Source organism: Lytechinus pictus, chromosome 19 (genome assembly GCF_037042905.1).
Source record: "Lytechinus pictus isolate F3 Inbred chromosome 19, Lp3.0, whole genome shotgun sequence".
Lineage (NCBI taxonomy): Eukaryota > Metazoa > Echinodermata > Echinoidea > Temnopleuroida > Toxopneustidae > Lytechinus > Lytechinus pictus.
In genome coordinates, this window is record NC_087263.1 from 2,908,310 (window position 1) to 2,922,148 (window position 13,839).

General features: G+C 36.2%; 1 protein-coding gene across 1 annotated transcript in view; it reads right to left on the minus strand.

The window, feature by feature from the left end:
- LOC135157654 (uncharacterized) overlaps window positions 1-13,364 on the minus strand; it is a 48,368-nt gene extending 35,004 nt beyond the window's left edge. Inside the window, exons 1-2 of the mRNA XM_064114043.1 lie at window positions 13,072-13,364; window positions 9,358-9,488 (exon numbers count right to left, since the gene is read on the minus strand). Of these exons, the coding sequence (XP_063970113.1) occupies window positions 9,358-9,488; window positions 13,072-13,364 (424 nt within the window). The remainder of the gene's footprint in view (window positions 1-9,357; window positions 9,489-13,071) is intronic.
- Between the last annotated feature and the right edge of the window lie 475 nt (window positions 13,365-13,839).

Sequence of the window (13,839 nt, forward strand, 5' to 3'; positions counted from 1 at the left end):
TGTGGCTCCACCCAAAATCAACAACTATAAACCCGTTTTAATGATGTAAATGTAGTAAGTAGTGTATGATGTCAACGTTATTCCCTAATAACTAATTTTCAATATGTATATGGCCCCAGGGATGGACTTTGGCTGATCAATGGCATACTCATTACTTGTTACTTCAATACTTCGTGATTAATGTCTTATGGTCAAAATGATAATTGTAATGATAATTATGATGACAAGACGATGACGCAGGTTTTCTACACAACAGTAGTCCCTCGTGCTTTCTTATGTGTGGTATGTTTTTTTAAGGTGCGGCACATCAATATCGGAAAGCCATATGGATATTCGTATATTTGCAAGTGTTACAGTCACGCCAACGAAACCGACTCCAAACCGACCGATGATATGTCATTGGTAATAACGTAATATCTTTGATCGGTATGGAGTCGGTTTCGTTGGTGTGACTGTAACCGAAACCGACTCCAAACCGACCGATGATATGTCGGTGGTAATAACGTAATAGCGTTGATCGGTCTGGAGTCGGTTTCGTTGATTTGACTGTAGATGTAGAATTAGATTTAATCTGTGCGAAAAGAGGAGAACGATTTTAAAACTTTAATGAAAAGTACAAGTGTAAAAATGGCCATGAACATGATTGGGGAGTAAAACTGTCCTAAGACTCTTCCCGGCTTTGTTTTTCCTTAAATTATTTTTTTTTTGGTTCTAAGTTTGACAAACAAACGTTTGCCCAATTTGACAACCGTGACAACAGGACGTTTTCGCTTCCACTAGCCTCGACGTATTCAAGAACATGGAAATGTATTGTCAAATTCCATTCATGACAAAGTACAGCCAAGAAGTCTTTGTCGAAAATTGGTGAATGTAGACAGCAAGTTTCGTCCTGCATGGACTCGAGTCAACCGACATATTTTTGCAGTTTGTCGTCAGATTCGAAACGAAACTGCTATCCTATTGTTCACTAATTTTCGACAAAGACCCCTTCATTTGACGGGCATTTCCAATGCAATTACTGGGTTTTTTTTTTAATCCGTCCCCGTTGTAGTTACGAAAAAACCCTAGCAACTATCCGAGACAAAGGGCTTTTTCACACGTGAATCTTGAATCATCATTGTAACGATGATTGCAATTCGTCTTTAGAATCATCGGACCTTTCACACGCTCACTCGAAAACTGTGATTTGAATGGAATGGAACTGGAATTCAGCTCTGTAGAATTTGAATTCGTGATTGTGATTAGCGTTCGTGATTCTAATCATGTTTTAGTTTGGTTTCACATGTGCTAAAAATTCGTTATTAGCCTTATTTTTCACTGGAATCATTCAAATTACGATGTTTTTTTACTGTGTGAACGGACGGAAAGCAAAGCATTTGATAGAGAATATGTTTATGTATCAGGAACAATACTTTTTTTCATATTAATGTATGGGGACCAACACTTTCATTTTATGTGTTCATGGAGTTATACATTCAAGGAAAATGATTCGTTTGTATAAATACTCCATTGGACCTGCTGGACGCCAATTTTATTTTATTTTTTAAACACTGAACGGAGTCAATCAAGGTCATTACGTTGATTGAGGAATAGATTGCATTGTTATTTCGTGAATGCAATCTGAAGACTAATGAATCACATCAGCAAACGACAATATAGAAATAACATGCTATAAAACTTAACAAAATTCAGGGAATTCGATAGTCAAGCCAGATCTTCATCTGACAAACCAATTTTTCTGACTGTGATTATTATAATTTATATTACCATTTCTTTAAAGTCAATTCGGGCATTCAACTCCATAAGGTCAATTTTTCTTCTATTTTCTTCTTCTTCTTCCTCTCCTTCTCCTTCTTCTCCTTATTCTTCTTCTTTTTCCTCTTCCCCTTCTTCTTCTTTCTCTTCTTTCTCTTTTTCTTCTTCTTCTTCTTCTTCTTCTTCTTCCTCTTCTTCCTCTTCTTCTTCTTCTTCTTTCTCTCTCTCTCTCTTTCTCTCTCCTTACTTCTCTTCATACTTACAGCGAAATAATCCGACGTTTTGTTTGATTATAATTAGTGTAACGCGTGCTTTATTTCTATTGTGACGTCAACATATCATTCAGATGAGTTACATAACTATATGCAGTAATTGTTATTTTTCAAGGGCCCTTGTTAAGATAGATTACTTGAGAATATTTGGCTTGATTATTTGATTAGCAAAGCATGGCTGGTAAAGGGGAGAGAGTTTCGATGATAGATGATATGCCATCAAAGTCTAAGAGTCATCATGGCGATTTTCTTTCCTTTTTTTTCTTCTTTTTTTGTTATTGTATTGCCGTTCTTAATTCAGTGGTGTTGAAAAGTAAGTGAACCCCTCCAGAAAATAAATATATTTAAAAGTATTCAATTTCCACCATCTTTTAGATATTTAATTGTGAAGTCAGGTGATAAAATATTCCATTCAATAAAGACTGTTTCTCTGGGCTCGCCGGACATTAAAGTGTCGTTGTGTATATTCAACAGTAAGCATAAAGGAGTGCATTTTCTGGTGTCGTTCGCTAACTATTTAGCACCACTGTATATCTCTCTAAAAGGATATATCGATATTTTTTTCGGAAATGTGACTTTTATTGAAAAATGTTAAACTTTGAGTGGACGTACAAACAGTAATGTGTTTTATAATGTTGAAAGGACTTCAACGAATATTTAGTTTTTTTAAGAAAAAAATTAAAGGAATACACTGTGCAGAGAGGGTTTGAAAGATACCTCTTTATAAATATAATAATAATTCTTATTTACGCAAGGTAGCCACTTCAGCTCATAAGAACTGTTCTCCCAGTGGGCCCTGTATATTATGATATGTTGTTAGTATTTGTTAGTATTAAGCTATTCCATTCCATTTAAGGTCGCAGAAGGGCCAATTTTTTGAAACTTTGACTCGGACGGGAATCGAAGCCGCGACCTGACGTTCATGAGGCGAACACTCTACCACTGAGCCTATTCCCCTCATCACCCTCTGGAGAATTAAAAGCTCTTTCAAAAATTAAATTGATAAATTTTGGGGGAAAATAAAAGCCCAATTTGATCAAGATTAAGACGTAATGTGTCATGGAAGTAATGATTATGTCAAATTACCATTTATTAATTACAGATTATTAATTTCAATCAATATGATGAATAATATTCCTTCATCTAACATCCACATAACGATCATTTCGAGCTTAAAGGCGTAAACGTGCATTGGACAAAGTGTAGTTAGAAACAGGAAACGAACTATATCATCATCAGCATGTGCAGTGATGTCAATGGTCGTGTACCTTTATTGATTTACGAATGTCATTATTATCATTTATGCGTACGGAGGGGGAAGGGGAAGGTCTGGTCGAAAATTTTGATATATTTATCCCAAAGCTTATAACATCAGATACATCATCATTTCCTCTTATCATCCCATTCACTTCTTTAATCAAGACGAATGCCATTTGACCTTGGTTAATAACGAGATGAATAGAGGACAAAATGATGTGTAATGCGTCACTTTGGCGGCGCCCTTTTGAACTCAAATGACATTCATTTAGAAATGAATCTATAAGGGCTACTTGGTTCGAAATCAATTTAAAATTCTCAAAATATTCCCAGTGCCGTGTACATGGGCTACGTCATACTAGTACAGCCCTAACTGCGCGCATAAAATGTAGCCGTCGAATGAAACTATTTCCCCGGGTTTTTTATACTTTATCTCGCTTTTTTAAACAAAATCTCTGCTAGTCCGTTAGTTTCATTTTAAGAGCTGCTTTTTTATTTTGCACTCTCTTATTGTGTTCTAAGTTTATTGTCAACAGTTCATTTCCTTTCGTTATGTTGAAATTTGTATCATGATTATTTTGAAAAGTATCTAATTTAGTCTTGTCAAGGGCGGCGCCAAAGTGCGCATGAAGGGGATGGGGTGACGCCCTGTCTAATTTGCAAAGTTGTTGAAAAATAGAAGAAGAAAGAAGGAATAAAGGAATAAAAAGGAAGAGAGAAGCAAGAATATCATCAACAGGTCGTTTAACTATATATTATCCCCTGTATTTCAATGGAGAAAAGATAGTTCGTCTTATCGACCCCCCCCCCCCCCCATGCATCCGGAAAAAAATAGTAGGCGCGTTTAAAAGAAGGTTTGGCAGGTTTTGTTTAAAATTTGAAGTCTGATTAATGAAAACACGCTCTAAATTTCAAGATTTAAATGTAAATTCATGGTCCTGTAATGACAAATTACGATTAGTGATTAATTGATTTTCGAACACTAGTCAAAGCAATCAATGTTTGAAAAATTTGTTTTACGATCACTGCTAAGTTTTGTGTTACGGGCCCCTGGTCGGCTGCGAATAGTGACCAGCCGAATACTAGATTAATACCCCTTTCATAGTGCCCTCTTCATTTTTCACCGGCGAACTTCGCCGGCGAACTTCTCCGCCTCGCATTCCTCACTTCCCCGGCGAAGAAAAAAATGTACCCTTTCGCACTGACATTTCTTCCCCGGCGAAAGTCAACGGGCGATTGCAGAACAAACGAAAGAAAATTGTAAACATTACTTCTTACCTATTACAAAAAGGTATCAAAAAAATTAATTACAACATATTTTGGAAGTATTACGATAAAAACAAACAATATCACCTTGTTTTTATATCTTAGCGCATTTTATACATGTAAAAAGTGCTTTTTAATAAATATTGTTAGTAAAAAAAAAAAAATGTTCGAGGGTATCTACTTGGCCATAGCATTCAGCTGAGCTTGCAACTATCGTGCGCGGAATCTCGGTGCAGGGGACTTTGGGAGAGAAAAAAATTGACCTCTGACGTCATTAAAGAGGAGAGGTTCTCCGGTTTGCTTTCATACTGGCCTTTTCACCGGCGAACTTCACCGGTGAAACAGTTTCGCCGGCGAAGTTCTCCACCTCTAGAGGTGGAGAAGTTCACCGGCGAACTTCACCGGTGAAGTTCTCCTGTGTACCTTTCATACTGGACACTTTCCCCTTCGCTGGCGAACTTCGCCGGTGAAGTTCGCCGGTGAAAGGCGCAATATGAAAGGGGTATTATTCTTGATCTTAAAGATTAACTATTCAATCTAAAATTATCTAAATTCAAATCTGCATTAGCTTTAAGACACGTCATTTCAATGCTTCCTACTCTTAAAGGAGAATGAAACCCTTGAAACCAGCTGAATCCATATCAAAGAGAAAAATCAAAGAAACATATTGTTGAAAGTTTGAGGAAGATTGAATGAATAATAAGAAAGTTATGAGCATTTGAATATTGAGATCACTAATGCCATGTAGATCCTCCCATTGGCAATGCGACCAAGATCTGTGATGTCACACACGTACAACTCCCTCATTACTTTAGTACTTATTTCACTTATATTCTCACTTTTATAGAGTCTATCACAAGGTGAGGTGTTCTCTTTATGAGAGGACAAGTACAGAGGTTTCACAACATTATATCATTGATGAATCGTTTGTCATATGATTAGAATGAGCAAAAAGAGATGTTTTGGGGTATATTTTCAGTGTCCAAAACTGGACAACTCTCCCCTTTTGGACACTGAAAATGTACCCCAAAACATCTCTTTTTGCTCCTTCTAATCATATGACAAACGATTCATCATTGATATAATGTTGTGAAACCTCTGTACTTGTCCTCTCATAAAGAGAACACCTCACCTTGTGATAGACTCTATAAAAGTGAGAATATAAGTGAAATAAGTACTAAAGTAATGAGGGAGTTGTACGTGTGTGACATCACAGATCTTGGTTGCATTGCCAATGGGAGGATCTACATGGCATTAGTGATCTCAATATTCAAATGCTCATAACTTTCTTATTATTCATTTAATCTTCCTCAAACTTTCAACAATATGTTTCTTTGATTTTTCTCTTTGATATGGATTCAGCTGGTTTCAAGGGTTTCATTCTCCTTTAATTGTTCATGAATCTATTACTATTATATTTGTACTTTTTCTCTTTCGTTCGTTCTTTCTTTCTTTCTTTCACTGCGCCTTGGGCACTCTGCCGAGTGGATTTGGCGCATTACAAATCACATATATTATTATATTTAAAATCCACAAGGTTTAAATCTAAATCTAATATTTTCTAATTACTTTTCATTGCGATTTGAATTTATTTTCAAATCCTTTGAATTTAGAGTGCAGACTAGAGTCATTCCTCAACCATTTTTATCCTTAAATTTATAAATTTGGCGTTTAGGGTATCATTATTTACTTTAATGAGAAATTAAAACACAGACACAATAGTAGAGGAATTGCTTTCACGTTGGATTGGCAAAAAGACGTACATAATCAAACATGTTTTGGGGAGCAATGTGTACATGCTCGTCGATGAGCATACGGAGTTTAGAGTATGCATCCTTTGCTATGATATAAACATCTGTTCTTTCAATTTGAAAACACGTATTAGCTGAATCATTTTTGTTCATCTTTTCTCCATTAACATGCATTATCTATGAACATATGATGTCAGTTGTATTAAATGTCAATCTCTCTCACTCTCTCCTCTCACCCCCTCTCTCTCACACACACACTATTTCTTTCATTTCTCCCTTTTCTCCCTCTCCCGCTCCCTCCCCCTCTCCCCCTTTCTCTCCATCCCCCTCTCTCTTTCTTTCTAACGTTCCTTCCCCCATTCTCCTACTCTCACTCTTAAAATGCTTACAATATCACCCCTCTGTTTATTAAATCATAATATTTTTTCATTCACCCCTACCCATTCTTGTAGATATATTTCTTCCTCGTTCTCCTCACTGCCCTTTCTACTACTGCCATGCTTTTTCCAACTTGTTCAGGCTAAATTGCTTTAAATTGTAGTCGGGCTACGAATTATCGATTGCAAATCTAATCTTAAATGAATCATTAAAGGGGTACTTCACCGATTGATATTGGATTAACATGTGAAGGTCGGCAATGGAAGTTAATATTTAGCGTATTGGGCTCCATTATTTTTCCTTCTGCTGATTACGATGACATAAGGTGGCGTATTTGTAATATGAACCATTTTTCTTAAGAATTACTGAGGTATGATTGTACTACCGCGATTAATATGATATTAAAAATAATGATGCGCAGAGAGAGTGAATATTTAGTAAATGAGCTTCATGAATTTTCTTTTTTTCTCGATTTTAATGATCCAATCGTCTAATCACCATTTCGTCTATGATCATTTCGTCTCCTAACCGGGGTAATAATAATATCAGGGCCCGCTGGTAGAACAGTTTTCGAAAATGAAGTGGCTGCCCTGGGTAAATATACCTATATTATTATTATTATTATTATTATTATATTAATATGTAACCCCAAATAGTAATGTCAGGCAGGATATTTGATATGTATAGTCCCATATGTGCATTCCCCTGTGCAACGCAAGTGACTTACTGCAAAAATGGATTAAGAAAGGTATGACTATATAGACTTTCAAAAAAAAACATCTTAACAAGGTACTATTCATAATGTAACACCAAAATAGTTGAAATGTTAGGGCAGAATATTTGTCAATATACACTGCACAAACTCCGATGTTGATTTAACACCAGCCCGGAATCTATATATGTGCACACCAGAGAAGTGTCAAACAACACGGGGTTTGGTATTAGTCTAACACCAGATAGGTGTTATACAACACCATTTAGTATTAAAACAGCATCGGTTTGTTTCCAAAATGGTGTTGTTTCAATACTTCTCTGGTGTGGACATATATAGATTCCGGGCTGGTGTTAAATCAACACCGGGCTTTTTGCAGTGTAGGACCTGTAGTCTCAGACATACATTCCGTTGTATATGCATGTGGATTACTTTTAAAAAGGAGGTCAACGAAAATAGGGCTATGTCTAGACCTCTAGACCGACCTCTTAACTGGACCTCATTCGATCATCATCATCGTAGTGATTGAGATGGAATTGGGTTTGTACTCAAGATGAGCAAATAAAAGAAAAGAACTCAGCACCTTTTTTGGGGTGTCATTATGGAAAATGGCCACTGGAAGAGGGTTGGTGTATGTATATAGTGTAACATGATAGCGGTAATGTAGCTTGAGAAAGCTCAGAGTCTGTTGACCTAAGAGGGCATTGGCGGCGGAAGCCAACAAATTAAGGGGGGTCCACCTGAAATTTTGGGATAGACACGGGTAAAAAAATTGACAAGCAAAAAAAAAAAAAAAAAAAAAAAGTTATCAACCAAAATTTAAGGGGGGACCATCAAAATTTTTTGACAAGCAAAAAAAAAAGGTTATCAACAAAAGATTTAGGGGGACCGTCCCCCACCTCAAATTTAAAAGGACAGGTCCCCCCGCTTCCGCCGTCTATGTAAGAGGGTGCAGGGGCTGGGACAAACTTCCTCATCTAAGCATCATTCTTATAAGCTTGTACATAAAAATGAATTGCTTGCCAAAATACCAAGTTACGTTACAAGATTCGTTTAGGGTCCCGTTTCATACAGCCTTGTTATAATAACAAATCTTCAATTTCTACAACACGTTTACTCGTAGCCAATCAGATTAAATTATTTTAGTAGCTTTAAAGTGTTATCATAACAAGTTTTGTGAAACAGGCCCCTGATCTTCCACCATAATTGACCACACAGCGACAGGACCAAAGCGTAGTCATTTTCACGCAGAAAGTTATATCTGTTAAGAGGTTTTAAATCCATATTCATTTGAATTTAAAATAATGGAATACCAAGATTAATGTCACAGTTATCTATTCGATCTTGATTGTTAATCTTGTCGGACACGTGTGTGCACTATTCTATTAATGTAAAAGGTTATTTCATATTCCCCCATGACCTAATTTCTTTGCCTTGCATACATATTTATCTCTGTCTCCTTCGTCTTCTTCATCATGCTCTTCGTCATCTTATCATCTCCTGCATGTTTGTTGTTCATCTCCTCCTTCCTTCCTTTCTTCTTCTTCTTCTTCTTCTCCTTCAGTCTTCTCCTTATTACCTCCTCATCTCAATCCTCTTCTCCTTCTTCATCCTTTCTTATTTCTTAATTTATTTGTTCTAAATTGCTTTCTCTTCCCTTATGTTGTTCTTTTTTTCTCTCTCTCCTGTGTATTTTTTTATGTTTTTATTCCTCTTCTTCTATTATTTATTTATTTATATATTTCATCTTATTTTTCTACATCTCTCTAAACAATTATCTCCTCATAATCCCCCCATTCTCTCTTTTACTTTCTTTTTGTTTTATTTCTTTCCTTGTTTTCGATTTCTCCTTCTATTCTTCCTTCTTGATTTAATTTTCTTATTCTTTGTTTTCTTATTTTCATTCTTGGTGTTCTGTTTATTTATCTTTCTTCCCTTTCATGGTTCTTGGTTTTTCTTCTTCTACTTCGTGTTATCCTTCTTCTCTTCCTCCTCTCATCGTCCTTCTCTTTTTTTTTGTTCTTCTTCTTCTCCTCCTTTACTGCGATCTCCTTATCCTTCTTCGGCGGTTCATCGTTTTCAAAGTGTACCAGGGGCCTGTTGCACAAAAAGTCAAAATATCATGCGCAAGTCCCGAATACGGGTGCTTCATTGGCTGAAAATCAGGTTGCGCAAGATTTCTTGAGATGCGTTTGATCACAACTCTTTCTGCAACGGACCCCAGATCAATCTGGCGTTAGGAAGAATAATGCAGAGAGACAGAAAAAAAGAGATAGTGAGGGAGAGAGAAAGAAAGAGACAGAAGGAGAGCGAGAGAGAGAGAGTGAGTGAAGGACAGCAGGAAATGGTATCCGCCCTTTAAGAGAGTAAAATTGTATTTTCGAAATCAATATAAATTTTCTCAAGTTACGTTTTTATTTGGACAATGAAATATCAACATTCGTTTTTATCACCTTAATCAAAATATCATAAGAATGTCCTTCTTTTGTTCTCAGTTGTCATGGAGAGAAAAAAAAAGATATGGAGATACTTAACAGATAACAAGATTTTCTTCGTGCAATGACGTAAATCCAATAATCCCCCTTTATATTTTAAGCGCTTGTAAAAACATTTATTGTGTTGGACATTACAAGTTCTTCGACTGGTTTGAAGTTTTCTATTGAAATTCGATTTGCGACATATATACCTTTTTCTATCAATTCTTACTTGTGATTTATTGAACATAACGATTAAATGAAATCGATCTGTCACATATATATCCAAGAGGTGACTTTGAGTAGTTTCCTTGTTAATATTATATTAGCAATGCAAAGAATAATTGATATGTCTATATAATTATACAAAAGAACTTGTCATATTTTCTTCATGTTATACAACTCTGTTTTCTACCCTTTGCATTCTTGGCGTTGATGTTTGTTTTATATTAGCTCTGTGGTGAAACTATTTTTGCGTTATTTCAAGAAATTGTCTGCTCCTCTTAAAAATCATTAACCACAAAAGAATATTAAATGTTATGAGAAAACTTTCGTGAAACATTATTATAATTGCTGGAGATCAATAATTTCCATTGTCAAATATATAATTGACATTTTCCATCTTTTATTACCTTTCATTTTCAAGAGAACACCCTTTTTCCTCACTCTAACTCACAAAAGATTATCATAAGTCATACAAACGAGGCCGAAGTACGTGTTCCGAACTTTATTAAGCTGGCAGTCGTCTTGAGCAGACGATAGTGCACGATATTATCGTCGTGATTTTGCGCACGGGGGATTTCGCGCCTCTTTGAAGCGCAACCAATGCTGGTGATTTATGACTCGTATCCATTTTACTATTTTCTCCTGATTTTTTTTCAAAGATATCTCAGTTCCCGCATCCAAAAATGGAGAGTGAATTCTATTCGAATTTTAGTCATACCCATGACGAGTAAAGAATCCAGCAATCTATCAACTGATCAAAATAAACTTGAATAGATCATGAGATGTACAAATTCAATGGGATATATTTGATTTAATGTAGTATAGGCCTATTTTTCAGAGCACTTAGAAACGTCGTCCAAACGTATAAGGTGAATTAAAAAGAAAGATATGGTGATTTTGTACTGCAAGAGGTTGAGCAAGTTTAGATGGGATGACAAAAGAATGATACAAAGAGAGAAAAGGGAGAAAATATAACTTAATATTGGGGAGTGTAACTAAAAACTGTCAAAACAAGAAGTTTGTGCACAAATTGGCAAGAGAATACGGGGTATTAGTACTGTAACAAGAATCAATTCCGTGAACTTGTCGTGAGCTAAGTTCACGGGTTTGTTTCCAATAAACTCGCTTCGTCATCAATGCGACAACGGCTAGTAATAGAAGGCTCTGCGGTCAGGCCCCCGAGGAACAAATCGGTGGCAGGGTGTAGGGTTCAATGCCCAGCTGGGCTGCGGTTGAACTTGTCTTCCTTTTTCGATGAACGGAAAAGGGTTTATGCTGTAATGTAATTCCCCTTCAGCATGTTTGGAGTACGAATAAATAGATCTACTCATTAATTTGTCGCCTGCATGCGAGAGATTTACTTTTATCATGGCGTATTGTTTCGTAATTTGCTAATTAAGTCCCACGCAGAGGTATCACTTTTCGAATCTCTACATGGATTAGCCCGGCACACTGCAGCGAAGTTTTTTCTAAGTTAAGTGAAGGGATGTTAAAAACATCCCCCAAAATACAGGCAAAGATTTTTTTTTTTGATGATTTTATTTGATTATTTCATTTAAAACTGAGATGCTAGTTATGAGGGTTTAATGGGTACTTTTTGTCCAAATGAACAAGAGGGGGAAAAATATAGTCCAGATTTTAAAGAATATCATTGCAATGTTTATCTTATGTGATTGTAAGGACAATGCCAATCGTGTCTATGGGTTGACAGACGGAAACGTGGATGCCATCAGAAATTCAACACCCTATACACCAAAGCTCCCCTTTCCTATCATTCCCCGTCCTCCTGATCGCTGGAATCCATGTTTTCTCCAGTATTTGAGAAGAAATCTTGGTTGGCAAAAAAGTACGGCGGCATCACCTTATCCTTTGCTCGTCTTCGGGGTATATCGGATCGGGGCAAGTTGGGGGTGCACTCTTATATTTTAAAACAAACAATTATCTACCGCATTTGTCCAAGGGGCGCATCATCTCGGGGGCTATAAGAGAAAGTTGCCGCAAACAAAGTTTGCGGCAACTGTTTGGCAAAAAGCCTGAATCAAAATTAAAAAATAATTGGCAAGGAGTTATCCAGTAGTCGGTTGTGATTTTCAGCTTTTCTCCAGAGAAGATGTTAAGAAATAAAAAAGAGGACAAATATAACATATTTTTAACTGTTGCTTCCAACCCCACCCTCGGGAGGGGGGTAATCCTTTGGATTTGATTTTTTCAACAATATAATTTCCACCTAATTTGCAGTACTGTCTTGTCGCTTTGAGTCTTTATCCGCCAAAATTAAATTCATTGTTTTTCCTTGCTTACTTTGCTCGCACGCATTTGTTTTTCCAAAATATGCACAACATCAAAATCTGACACCCCCCCTTATTTTTTGTCTCGTAATACCACTGGTTGTGGAGGAATTTTCCTTCTTCTTTTTAAATCTTGATTGATATGTGCGTACTAGGGATTAATTATTTATTCCGCCGTTATTCGTTTTGTTTTCATCAATTTAAGGAAGAAAATGATACAAGAAAATATATCTGCTATGTGTCTTGCATGTGAGATTTACGATTTGACTACCAAGGAGGAGCCCATTGACTTTTAAGCCTTTATGCAGATTGAATTTACTGGTATTCATCAAGCCTGGGTGTAATAATAATTCGATGATCTAACTTACAGAGATTAGCCATTGTGTTTGTATTAATTATGTGACTCAGGTAGTTTCATTGCTCATATTTCTGCTGATTTAATGGGGAAAACCCCTACATCTTTTAGAAAAAAATACATTTGCTTAGTAAAATCAATAAAGTACTTGCCAGTTAATGTGATGAGTATAGGCACCGGGGGATCGATGCGAAATTATCTTTTTACTTAATCAAACAGTGCGGAAGATTTTAAAGTACGGTGAAGGTTTGCCTTATCATTTGAAATTCGTATCCAACCGTACTTAAAAAGTGGAAAGAGGAAATGAAACCGACGACTTTCCTTGATTATTCTTTCACCCTTTTTCAAATATTTTTTCTCTTCTTCTTCGTGGTCTCTTTCTTTGTCTCCCCCTGGCTTCTTCTTCTTCTTCATCATCATCATCATCATATTTTTCTTCTTCTCCTTCTTGTTTTTCTCTTTCTCTTCTTCTTCTTATTCTCCTCCTCCTCCTTGTTGTTCTTCGACTTCCTCTTCTTCTTCCTCCTCCTCCACTTCCTCTTTTCTTCTTCTTCTTCTTCTTTTCTCTCTCTATATTCTTCTTCTTCTCCCCCTCCTGTTTTTTATCTTCTTCTTCTTCTTCTCCTTCCATTACTACTACTACTCCTTGTCGTTTGTAAACAGAAGTTACTTACTTTTATTTTGCAATTAATTGGTATCAATCATATCTTCAAAAAATGAAAGACTGAGTCATTTGCTTAGTCATTCGTTATATATAAGCTAAAGCCCTTACGATTTGTTATCTCTCTACAGTTATTTAGTGTAGTGCAACTAAAGACATCATAGTAAGATATGTAGTTAGCCATCATATTTACAAACAATGCTTTTATCTTGTTATTTTACAAGTGAAAGGTCGAAATTAAATGTAATTGTGCCAGAATAATGAGTATCCTATATTTCAGTCTCTTGTGGATTTATAATACCCATGATATCTGCGCTTCTATAATCAGTTATATTGTCATCAATTGTGACTTGTCTCGTAATGCATTTTAGACGAGTGTTCCCGCCTACACAGATTGAACGCTTTTTAAAATCGGCTTTGACTTGTCATCAATAATAGAGGTTAG